Below are 13513 nucleotides of genomic sequence, written 5' to 3' on the forward strand. Positions count from 1 at the left end.
TTGTCTTCAGTGATATGTGTTCTAACTTATTTTGTCTTCAGTGATATGTGATTGGATTTATTTTGTCTTCAGTGGTATGTGATCAGATTTATTTTGTCTTCAGTGACGTGATCGGATTTATTTTGTCTTCAGTGATATGTGATCGGATTTATTTTGTCTACAGTGATATGTGATCGGATTTATTTTGTCTTCAGTGGTATGTGATCGGATTTATTTTGTCTTCAGTGATATGTGTTCTAACTTATTTTGTCTTCAGTGATATGTGTCCTGAATTATTTTGTCTTCAGTTATATGTGTTCTAACTTATTTTGTCTTCAGTGATATCTGTTCTAACTTATTTTGTCGTCAGTGATATGTGTCCTGAATTATTTTGTCTTTGCTCATTGTTCATTCTACCATGAATTTGGAATTTACTCGATTCTGATTGGTCAATCAGAGACTATTTAATCACAAGTCAATCCGTGCCACTGGCTTCACTCAGGTGTTGTCCATCAGTGGTATCGTTCTGATCCAGTGTTGCCTTCTATTGTCAAGTTTGTTGATAATGTGGGCAAGCTTTGTAAGGGTGCTTGGTATCAACACCTGATGGTGTCTTATCTACATCTGATGGTGTCTCGTCTACACCTGATGGTGTCTCATCTACATCTGATGGTGTCTCGTCTACACCTGATTGTGTCTCGTCTACACCTGATGCTGTCTCATCTACATCTAATGGTGTCTCGTCTACACCTGATAGTGTCTCATCTACATCTAATGGTGTCTCGTCTACATCTAATGGTGTCTAGTCTACACCTGATGGTGTCTTATCTACATCTAATGGTGTCTCATCTACATCTGATGGTGTCTCGTCTACACCTGATGGTGTCTCGTCTACACCTGATGGTGTCTTATCTACATCTAATGGTGTCTCGTCTACATCTAATGGTGTCTCGTCTACATCTGATGTTGTGTCATCTACACCTGATGGTGTCTCGTCTACACCTGATAGTGTGTCTTCTACACCTGATGGTGTCTCGTCTACACCTGATGGTGTCTCGTCTACACCTGATAGTGTCTCGTCTACACATGATGGTGTCTCGTCTACACCTGATAGTGTCTCGTCTACACCTGATAGTGTCTCGTCAACACCTGATGGTGTCTCGTCTACACCTGATAGTGTCTCGTCTACACCTGATAGTGTCTTATCTACATCTGATGGTGTCTCGTCTACATCTGATGGTGTCTCGTCCACACCTGATGGTGTCACATCTACACCTGATGGTGTCTTATCTACACCTGATTGTGTCTTATCTACACCTGATTGTGTCACATCTACACCTGATGGTGTCTTATCTACACCTGATTGTGTCTTATCTACATCTAATGGTGTCTCGTCTACACCTAATGGTGTCTCGTCTACACCTGATGGTGTCTCATCTACACCTGATGGTGTCTCGTCTACACCTGATGGTGTCTCGTCTACATCTGATGGTGTCTTATCTACACCTGATGGTGTCTCGTCTACATCTGATGGTGTCTCGTCTACATCTAATGGTGTCTCGTCCACATCTGATGGTGTCTTATCTACATCTGATGGTGTCTCATCTACATCTAATGGTGTCTCGTCTACACCTGATGGTGTCTGGTCCACACCTGATACTGTCTCGTCTACATCTGATGGTGTCTCGTCCACACCTGATGGTGTCTCGTCCACACCTGATGCTGGTCTAATCTAAATGTTTCTGTATTTCCAGGAGAGTCTGAAGGAACCAATCCTGAATGGCTCCCCCCACGACCAGCTTCTAATTACCAACGATGCCAACTACAGCCACTTCAGCGACATCAAACGTCAAGGTAGGAGCTCTTACATGGACTTTGACCCGGAAATAGTCATGTGACATACTGTATTAGACTCCATCTTCCCCAATAGCATCACCCTCCGTGATGAGGAGACAAAACACCTGCCCAGGTCCCATGCTTGTCGTGCTAGGTGAGTTAAATGTGGATCAGAAGGGGAGAATGTGATGTCACTGATTTTCACTCATGCAATCATCCACTGGTTTTGTTTAACTTAATTGGTATCTGTGATATAGCTGGAATGTAACTAACTATGACATAACACAAACTTTACTCACTCACAAATTACCACTTTCACCGCTATACTGAAATGCATGCATGTTAAGTTGAAATATTGTTTATATTTTCATCTCTGGATAATGTGGGGGTTCTTATCGTGACAAGAGTTGCCTCTATCTTAACATCCATACTTTATCCGTGTGTGAATTCCCCTCTCATTCCCCAATGACGTAAGGTGGTGCTCATGCTGTCAACCACTGGTTTCATGGTCAGATTAGATTGCTTGTGGGCCACCCTGTTGTCAGTAGTGTTATTCTCTCACTCACACATGAGGGGCGGCCAGGTAGCCTAGTGGTTAAAGCGTTCCCTCGTCACGCCGAAGACCCAGGATTGATTCCCGACATGGGTACAATGTGTGAAGCCCATTTCTGGTGTTCCCCGCCGTGATATTGCTGGAATATTGCTAAAAGCGGCGTAAAACCATATTCACTCACTCACTCACTCACCCACCCACTCACCCACCCACCCACCCACCCACCCACCCACCCACTCACTCACTCACTCACTCACTCACTCACTCACTCACTCACTCACTCACTCACTCACCCACCCACCCACCCACTCACTCACTCACTCACTCACTCACTCACTCACTCACTCACTCACATAGAATTGCCCTATTTGTCATTCAGGTAACAGGCTGTTGTAAGGATAGCATTACTTCTGCAAATTCTCAAATAACAGAGTGGAAAACACTACAGGGGACAAATGGCCATGGATGAAACAGGAGGAATTACTGTTAAATAAGATGACCTCACAACAGAGAAAACTTGCCAATGATTTCAACCCCCCAGGGACAAACATGTAAAATAATTATTCAGATTCAGATCCATTTTAGAGTGGCTCGGGGTAGAATAGGTCTTCAGCAACCCATGCTGGCCGTAAAAGGCGACTACGCTTGTCGTAAAAGGCGACTAACGGGATCGGGTGGTCAGACTCGCTGACTTGTTTGATGCATGTCATTGATCCCAATTGCGTGGATCGATGCTCATGATGTCAATCACTATATTGTCTTGTCCAGGCTCAATTATTTTACAGACTGACGTCATATAGCTGGAACATTGCTGAGTGCGGCGTTAAACAACAAACAAACGATGCTCATGATGTCAATCACTGAATTGTCTGGTCCAGGCTCAATTATTTTACAGACTGACGTCATATAGCTGGAACATTGATGAGTGTGGCGACAAACAACAAACAAACAAACAATTGATAGTGGTTCATTATTTGAATATGCCTGTGGCAGTCTGTGAACCTGGGCAGTGCTGTTGCCAGACAAACTGTCTGGGATGTGTTTCTTCAGGATGAATAAATCCTCATTTCATAGTGATGTCCTTGATGTATATTTAGACGTTCCTAACACTCATGGCCAGGGTGAAGTTGTTTGGACTTGGACAGGGTTTCATGGTATAGAAGTGGTGAAGAAATCAATCTCCCTGCCCTGCTTCACACACTCCCTCCTTTCCCTTCATGGTTTCATGGGCTTCTCATACATGCCGGGTTATACATACATGCCGGGTTATACATACATGCCGGGTTATACATCCATGCCGGGTTATACATAGACACTGGGTTATACATACATGCTGGGTTATACATACATGCCGGGTTATACATAGACACTGGGTTATACATACATGCCGGGTTATACATAGACACTGGGTTATACAGACATGCCGGGTTATACATACATGCCAGGTTATACATACATGCCAGGTTATACATAGACACTGGGTTATACATACATGCCGGGTTATACATAGACACTGGGTTATACATACATGCTTGGTTATACAGACATGCCGGGTTATACATACATGCCGGGTTATACATACATGCCGGGTTATACATCCATGCCGGGTTATACATACATGCCGGGTTATACAGACATGCCGGGTTATACAGACATGCCGGGTTATACAGACATGCCGGGTTATACATACATGCCGGGTTATACATACATGCCGGGTTATACATCCATGCCGGGTTATACAGACATGCCGGGTTATACATACATGCCGGGTTATACATCCATGCCGGGTTATACATACATGCCGGGTTATACATACATGCCGGGTTATACATAGACTCTGGGTTATACAGACATGCCAGGTTATACATACATGCCAGGTTATACATACATGCCAGGTTATACATAGACACTGGGTTATACATACATGCTTGGTTATGTATAGACACTAGGTTATACAGACATGCCAGGTTATACATACATGCCGGGTTATACATACATGCCGGGTTATGCATACATGCTGGGTTATACATAGACACTGGGTTATACAGACATGCCAGGTTATACATACATGCCAGGTTATACATACATGCCAGGTTATACATAGACACTGGGTTATACATACATGCTTGGTTATGTATAGACACTAGGTTATACAGACATGCCAGGTTATACATACATGCCGGGTTATACATACATGCCGGGTTATACATACATGCCGGGTTATACAAACATGCCAGGTTATACATAGACACTGGGTTATACAGACATGCCAGGTTATACATACATGCCAGGTTATACATAGACACTGGGTTATACATACATGCTTGGTTATGTATAGACACTAGGTTATACAGACATGCCAGGTTATACATACATGCCGGGTTATACATACATGCCGGGTTATACATACATGCCAGGTTATACATAGACACTGGGTTATACATACATGCCAGGTTATACATACATGCCAGGTTATACATACATGCCGGGTTATACATACATGCCGGGTTATACATAGACACTGGGTTATACAGACATGCCAGGTTATACATAGACACTGGGTTATACATACATGCTTGGTTATGTATAGACACTGGGTTATACAGACATGCTTGGTTATTTATAGACACTGGGTTATACATACATGCCAGATTATACATACATGCCAGATTGTACATACATGCCAGATTATACATACATGCGAGGTTATACATACATGCCAGGTTATACATACACTGGGGGTTATACATACATAAGGGGTTATACAAACACACAGGATTATACATACATGCCAGGTTATACATAGACACTGGGTTATACATACACACCAGGTTATACATACATGCCAGATTATACATACACTTGGGGTTTTACATACCTACAAGATTATACATACACACCGGGTTATACATAGACAACAGGTTACACATACACACACGATTATACATACATGCCAGATTATACATACACACACGATTATACATACATGCCTGATTATACATACACAGGGGGTTATACATACACAGGTGGTTATATATATACACACCAGGTTATACATGCCAGATTATACATACACAGGGGGTTATACATACACAGGAGGTTATGCAAACACACCAGGTTATACATACACACAGGGTTATACATACATACCAGGTTATACATACACATAGGGTTATACATACACACCAGGCTATACATACACACAGGGTTATACATAACACTAGGTTATACATGCACACAGGGTTATACATACATACCAGGTTATACATACACACCAGGTTATACATACACACAGGGTTATACATACATACCAGGTTATACATACACACCAGGTTATACATACACACATGGTTATACATACACACATGGTTATACATACACACCAGGTTATACATACACACAGGGTTATACATACATACCAGGTTATACATACACACCAGGTTATACATACACACAGGGTTATACATACACACAGGGTTATACATACACACCAGGTTATACATACACACAGGGTTATACATACACACCAGGTTATACATACACACCAGGTTATACATACACACAGGGTTATACACACCAGGTTATACATACACACCAGGTTATACATACACACAGGGTTATACATACACACAGGGTTATACATACACACCGGGTTATACATACACACCAGGTTATACATACACACAGGGTTATACATACACACCGGGTTATACATACACACCAGGTTATACATACACACCAGGTTATACATACACACAGGGTTATACATACACACCGGGTTATACATACACACAGGGTTATACATACACACCAGATTAATCCCTCATCTCCTAGAGTGTGTTTTTTTTGACAGCAAGCCAAATAATTCAATTCAGCTTTAATGATATTCAAATATTAATTTTAAACTTATTATAATATGCTATATCTTATCAATATATTCAGTTTTCCTGTATTTTTGTATCAAATAAGCTTAATTGAAGAGATTCACTGTTGTTATATATTCTTATAGTTAATGTGATGGTTTTTTTATCTAACAACATGTTTAACTAATAACGTTGTTATTTTCATTTCTTCCGCCTGTCCTAACTCCACTCGTTCATCTGTCCTCTGTTCTGGTCCTCCCTCCAGTTCCTGCCTCCCTCTCCACCGACAACATTGAGCAGGCCGTGGATGTCGCTAGTGATGCGCCAGTCTCCTCCAGCACCTCTCTACCTAACATAGCAATACCCTCTGGTACGGGAACCTCTTGTGTCTGGGTGGTGGTGTTTCTAGGGCAACAGTTCAAGAGGCATGCAATCTCATTTAAATCAGATCTTAGTTTTCGCTACCGCTAAAGAAAGATCTGAGGACATCCCATTACGCGTCACGTCAGAATGACCTTTCGCAAATTTTGACCGACCAATGAAATGACTGACAAGAAACTGACATTGGCCAATCAGGCAGCTTTCTCGAGCTTTACGACACTAGTTTCAAACTGGCGACTATGCTTCGAAACATATTTTGATGTATTCTCGATTAAAAAATTTAAAACTGATAAGAACATTCTGAAATGGCTTATAGATGGCATAGATTGTATGGATATAATCATAAAACCCGTAACTGTCATTCGGAATACTCCGTGTTAAATATATCGTGGTTGCATGATTAGAAAACACATTCCGACTGTCACTTTCATGATCTGGTAAGCGACGCTCTGATTGTTTGGATGAAAGGTCGTTACGACGCGACCCCTAATGGGATGTCCTCAGATCTTTGTTTAGCGACAGTGAAAACTAAGATCTGATTTTAATGAGATTGAGACGGATGCAATAGGCAAAATTCAAACATTGTGGTTAAGGTTGCCTTAGACCAATATGCTATTCTAAAATGAAGAATGTGTGATATAGTACCTGTTTACAGTTGAGGTTTATAGATTGTGTTTAACATTGCAGAATGTTAAAGAACTCTTGTCATCCCATCGGAAAATTGTTGAACACTTCCAACAAATGCACTACGAAAGAAATCCATGCCCCCTATAAGTGAAGGCTCCTAAAATACTTAGCCACCATACATTTGGAAGTTATACATATAAAAGAGAAAATTTATGGATGTCAAATTCTTTATTATGAGGAACACAATTTTTCAGAGTATATGATTACTCCTTCATCAGGGCAATGAGGTTAGGTGAAATGTAGTTTAACATCGCATCCAAGATTATTGCACGTATATAGCAATGTGCATGTACGTGTGTGTGTTTGTGTGGCTGCTTGTACTAGTCAGGACTGAGGCCGATATATAGTGCTAGCCCACTGAGATTCCATGCCACAGTTTAACATGAATACCCCATTCAGACACAGTATACTGACTCCGACCTGACTAGTCCTTGTTTTAGCCTCTTAATGCCGAGCGCCAGACAGGGTAACAACAAGTACCATCTTTTAACGTCTTTTGGTATGATGAGGCTGGGGATCGAACCCCGGACCTTCTGCTCTCCGGCGGACGCTCTACCACTAGACCACGGAGGCAGTCATCAAGGATGCAGAGAGAATATATATATGTAGATGTAAAAACAACAAAAGTAGTAGGATAAAGGTGGAACCTAAACAAGGGAAGCCAACAGTTAATGAGCACTGATTGGTGATTAGCAATGGACAAATGGAAGCAAGAAAATCTGATAAAGGAATATGCATGTACTTCGAAACGTTGCATTCCGCATAATAAAAAAGTTGACATCAATAAATTCCCTCTCTTAGATGGTGCTTTTGTTCCAGTTTGAACAGATGTGTGCAGTGCCAAGGAAAAGCCTAGATTCATGGCAGTGTATATGTTTTGAGCCATCAAACTTGAAATACATTCAGTAAACTACATTCATAATAAACACGCTTATAACGAACTGACATATATCTGTAGCCCAGTTAGTGTACCACAAGGCTACAGACGTGTTGATAATCCGCACTGGTTTTTAGAATTACCTTTTCAAGATCCGTACACCAGCAACAGATATTTTATGCCCGTTTTCTAAGGTTCATGGAAAGTATGGTCTAAACATAAAAATGTTGATAGATGTTGTTTTAAGTTTCTTTTTTCGGTTCATAAGTTAGATAAAACACTTACCTCGGGTTTTTATGATATCTAAAACACTTATCCTTGGGATAAGAACCCTTGGACGTGCTTTATTGTACACTTATAATGGGTTGAAATTTAGTTTGGGGATAATTTTAAGGTTCAAAATCGGTTTATAAGTAAGATAAAACACTTCCCTTCAGGTTGTTATGATATTTGAAACCCATTCGCTCGGTAAATCCCTCGGGATGCGGGTTTTGAATAACAATCCTATACATTTCTTATAACATACTATGGTTATGATTAACCAAAGACCCGTGAATATCCAGGATAGAATAGATATTCAGCAACCCATGCTTGCCGTTAAAGGCGACTATGCCTGTCGTAAGAGGTGACTAACGGGATCGGGTTGTCAGGCTCGCTGACTTGGTTGATGCATGTCATCGATCCCAATGGATCGATGCTCATGATGTCAATCACAGGATTGTGTAGTCCAGACTTGATTATTGACAGACCACTGTTATATAGCTGTAATATTGCTCAGTGTGGCTTTGAACAAACAAACAAACCAAACAACTAACTAAAATTAGTGGTCACTTTGAGTTTGTTATAAGCATGGTTTACTGTATGTCAAAGGCTTGACAGCAAAAGTCAAAAAAGGAAAGAGGAACGTGAAATATTTACCAAATGAAATTAGTTGTAGTGTTATTATTCGATTCTGTTTCTTGTATTCACCGTAATAAGTGCCTGGGGGGTAACAAAATTGATAAGGGAGGCACTCGTATTAAAAGCAAACAAATTAAATTTGTTGTAAGTTGTCGGGCGGTAGTGAACAATAAGACTTAAACTTTCTTGTAAATGGATAGCAGGCCATTATATTCCCCTTCTGCACTGCTCTTTTCGGTAAGAAGTAATATACAAGAGAAAATAAGGTCAGTCCTGTAAATGTTCGGTCTTAGTATGGAGCTCTTACAAAGACTGTGCTTACAAATTGGTCTAGAAGATGGTCATGGGTCTTTTATTGAAGCAGGGCTCTTAATACAGCGAATACAGTCATATACCTGTTGCCTGTACCAATACAGAGTGAATGGATGTTTTGTGTGCTTTAAGAGGGGGTTTGGATGCAACCTGCGTTTCCCTTCTGTCTCCTTGTCCCTCTCTGCCCTGGTTGTGTGTATCAGGGCCAGAGTAAAGGCTATCTTTCACTGTCCTGCTTGTCTGTATCAAGGCCAGAGTAAAGCCTGTCCCTCCCTGCCCTCCTTGTGTGTATCAGGGCCAGAGTAAAGCCTGTCCCTCCCTGCCCTCCTTGTGTGTATCAGGGCCAGAGTAAAGCCTGTCCCTCCCTGCCCTCCTTGTGTGTATCAGGGCCAGAATAAAGCCTGTCCCTCTCTGCCCTGCTTGTGTGTATCAGGGCCAGAGTAAAGCCTGTCCCTCTCTGCCCTGCTTGTGTGTATCAAGGCCAGAGTAAAGCCTGTCTCTCACTGCCCTGGTTGTGTGTATCAGGGTCAGAGTAAAGCCTGTCCCTCTCTGCCCTGCTTGTGTGTATCAAGGCCAGAGTAAAGCCTGTCCCTCTCTGCCCTGGTTGTGTGTATCAGGGCCAGAGTAAAGCCTGTCCCTCTCTGCCCTGGTTGTGTGTATCAGGGTCAGAGTAAAGCCTGTCCCTCTCTGCCCTGGTTGTGTGTATCAGGGCCAGAGTAAAGCCTGTCCCTCTCTGCCCTGCTTGTGTGTATCAGGGCCAGAGTAAAGCCTGTCCCTCTCTGCCCTGGTTGTGTGTATCAAGGCCAGAGTAAAGCCTGTCCCTCTCTGCCCTGGTTGTGTGTATCAGGGCCAGAGTAAAGCCTGTCCCTCTCTGCCCTGCTTGTGTGTATCAGGGCCAGAGTAAAGCCTGTCCCTCTCTGCCCTGCTTGTGTGTTTCAGGGCCAGAGTAAAGCCTGTCCCTCTCTGCCCTGCTTGTGTGTATCAGGGCCAGAGTAAAGCCTGTCCCTCTCTGCCCTGCTTGTGTGTATCAGGGTCAGAGTAAAGCCTGTCCCTCTCTGTCCTGGTTATGTGTATCAGGGCCAGAGTAAAGCCTGTCCCTCTCTGCCCTGCTTGTGTGTATCAGGGTCAGAGTAAAGCCTGTCCCTCTCTGTCCTGGTTATGTGTATCAGGGCCAGAGTAAAGCCTGTCCCTCACTGTCCTGCTTGTGTGTATCAGGGCCAGAGTAAAGCCTGTCTCTCACTGCCCTGCTTGTGTGTATCAGGGCCAAAGTAAAGCCTGTCCCTCACTGTCCTGCTTGTGTGTATCAGGGCCAGAGTAAAGCCTGTCCCTCACTGTCCTGCTTGTGTGTATCAGGGCCAGAGTAAAGCCTGTCCCGCTTGTGTGTATCAGGGCCAGAGTAAAGCCTGTCTCTCACTGCCCTGCTTGTGTGTATCAGGGTCGACCCTTGGGCCGCCGAGAGTGACGGACGCCGTTTTGAATGGGGGAACTGGCATCCCGGAGGTGTCCTACTCCAGCAGCGAGGACGAGGAGTTCTACGATGCTGAGGAGCAGAAGTCCTCACAGAAGACCACCCCCGAGTGAGTAAATCTTGACTGTCAGTATGGTTGGAGGGGGTCAGAGTCATGAGCTGCAAGGTGGGTCATGGCAGGGGAAAACATTCAACAAATGAGAGTGGTAACCTACCTCTCACAATGATAAAGCAGTTAAATGTACTCACTGCCAAAAGAAAGGAGTTTACTCATGTTCAAAAGGCAGTAGAATGGTTTGATGCATAAATGTTGTGTGAACCGATGCTCATGAACGCATCACATGTGATGTCATGGATCCAGGACAAACCATTTGCCGTGTGCAGGGTTAACGAGTAAAGTAACTTGTAGCATAGTATGATAAGAATAAAGACTCTGTGGTAACACTAGACTGATGGTTAGTTTTGTCATGAAGTGCTACACATTGGAGACATGTCTTCCTAACGTACATGCTTCTCAATGTTTCTATAGTTCTCGATTCTTTTGGTGGCGAGTATAAATCATAAATAAATGTCCTCAACATATACATTTTCTTTCTTCTTAGAGAAACTAAAAATTTGAACATGGTCAGAATTTTTCAAACTAACAAGAGTTTGCCACTAACGTGGCTATATCCCCCGCCCCTGTTGCAGAATTTATGACATAATTAAATCTAAACAAACCCTAACCTTTTTTAACCGAGGTGGAACTTGTCATGGAAATTGTGAAAAAAAGAAGAGTTTGGAACCTAAGTCCATATTGTTGCCATGGAAACGTAAAAAATAAAAAATTCTAAAAGTTCTAAATAGCAAAAGGCACCAGTTCAGCATGTACCTGACAGACCTGCAAAGTTTCATGAAAAAATATTGAAGGGTTTCTGAGTTATGCTCCAGAAACGAAACGTGACGGATGGATGGAGCCCGTTTCTATATCTCCAGCCAACTTTGTTGGGCGGTGGATAAAAACTGAATCTGGCTTGTCTGAGAATACATTGTTGTAATTCTTTGTCTTCATCTGGATCTTGCATGGCCTGAATGCCTTAACTTGAGATCCCAATTCTGGTGACATTCCTTCCTAGAGTAACACTCACTGGATGATGTGCTTGTTGTGTTCCAGGCGCGAACTCTCCGCACTCATAGTGGAGGGAGACTGCGACGAGAACGGGGAGCCGCCGGTCTCGCCACCAGTTATAGCTTCCAAAGATGATTACTATGATGGTAAGTGTGCTGGTTGGTTATCCATATGCATCCAGAGTAGTGAGTTAACAAAGCTCATGCAGCACACAGAATTCCTGCACCCTGTAGCATGGTTAGCTGGTCGTTGTTGTATGTAAGGATCATTTACCATGACGCAAAGAAGTTAACTGACTTTGAAAGTCCAGTTTCAACCCTTGGAATTCCTGGGCTCGACCAGTGGCTGTTACGAGTTATGTCCCTTCTATGCCTCTCCTATGGACCAATCAGATTCCACCTCTCGTATCACTTGCATTTGCTTCAAACAAAATGGCGGCGCCCAGACAAGACGATCTGATCAACAATTAAGATCTATATTGTGATAAAACGGGTCTTGCATTGCGAAGTGCATCAAATCACATTGGCACCTTGATTAAAAACGTGAAAAGATTCGGAAAATATCTGTTGACAACGAGTTGGCGATGCACATGCTTTGCAAATCCTGCAATCGACCGAAATCTGCACAGTTTCGAACCAGATTTCGATTTCGGTGTGCGGTTTTGATTGGACTATGCACAGACTCGTCAGTCCAGCCAAAATGTAACTCCATAATACCAGCCTAGTTCGGCAAGGGTGGAAACTGGACTTTTAAAGTCAGTTAACTCTCTTGACTCGGGTAGATGTCAGACTGATGAATGCAGTGAGTCATTAACCTTTCCTGCTGGTTTTCTCTCACTTTGAACAGTACTTCAGTTTCATCATGGGTGTCAGCATGATGTGGGAGGAAATCCTGAACTAGTGAAATGATGTAGGTGAGATGTTTCCCACATTGGAGAAACCTGGAGGGAAATAAATTTCTCAACAGTGAATAAGTCTCTTATACCCCGCCACAAGCAAGACAGGCTGCTCGTGGATTTCTGAGAGGCAGGGTACATGGGGTTAGATTTTGTATTTAGATATATATTGAGTTGGTCTTTAAGAGATTTCTCAGTTGATTTCTTTTTGTCTTTCAGAACTCTATGACGATTTAGATAACGAAGACCGTGAGTTGCTTGCCGTTTGTAGTGTAGACTCAGTCTGTGATGTATAGAGAATCTCACCCTAGTGTCTTTTCATATCAAATATATCAATACGGGTTGATAAAAGTGGGAAAAAAAACACTATAATAATGATAATAATCAACAAATTATGTTCAAACACACTGTTTTAGGTTTACAGTCAAAAGGTCAATACAATGGGTCAGATATGTAGCAGCTGCAATAAATACATGAAGGCTCTACAATATAAGATAGTGCTATGACCTGTGAAGATCCGGGTTAGAATAGGTCTTCAGCAAACCATGTTTGCCGTTAAAGGCGACTAAGCTTGTCGTAAGAGGCAACTAACGGGATCGGGTGGTCAGACTCGCTGATTTGGTTGATGCATGTTATCAATCCCAATTGCGTGGA

The 13513-nt window shown here is 42.5% G+C and overlaps 1 protein-coding gene across 2 annotated transcripts in view; it reads left to right on the forward strand.

The window, feature by feature from the left end:
* LOC139479206 (oxysterol-binding protein-related protein 9-like) overlaps nucleotides 1-13513 on the forward strand; it is a 46634-nt gene that overhangs the window by 12635 nt on the left and 20486 nt on the right. The window contains exons 8-12 of one of the 2 annotated variants that reach the window (XM_071262050.1): nucleotides 1734-1833; nucleotides 6497-6601; nucleotides 10824-10965; nucleotides 12010-12110; nucleotides 13079-13108. In XM_071262050.1, coding sequence (XP_071118151.1) covers nucleotides 1734-1833; nucleotides 6497-6601; nucleotides 10824-10965; nucleotides 12010-12110; nucleotides 13079-13108 — 478 coding nt within the window. The remainder of the gene's footprint in view (nucleotides 1-1733; nucleotides 1834-6496; nucleotides 6602-10823; nucleotides 10966-12009; nucleotides 12111-13078; nucleotides 13109-13513) is intronic. The other variant, XM_071262051.1, reaches the window with a different exon arrangement.

Source organism: Haliotis cracherodii, unplaced genomic scaffold (assembly GCF_022045235.1).
Source record: "Haliotis cracherodii isolate W230 unplaced genomic scaffold, xgHalCrac1.p SCAF_4, whole genome shotgun sequence".
Lineage (NCBI taxonomy): Eukaryota > Metazoa > Mollusca > Gastropoda > Lepetellida > Haliotidae > Haliotis > Haliotis cracherodii.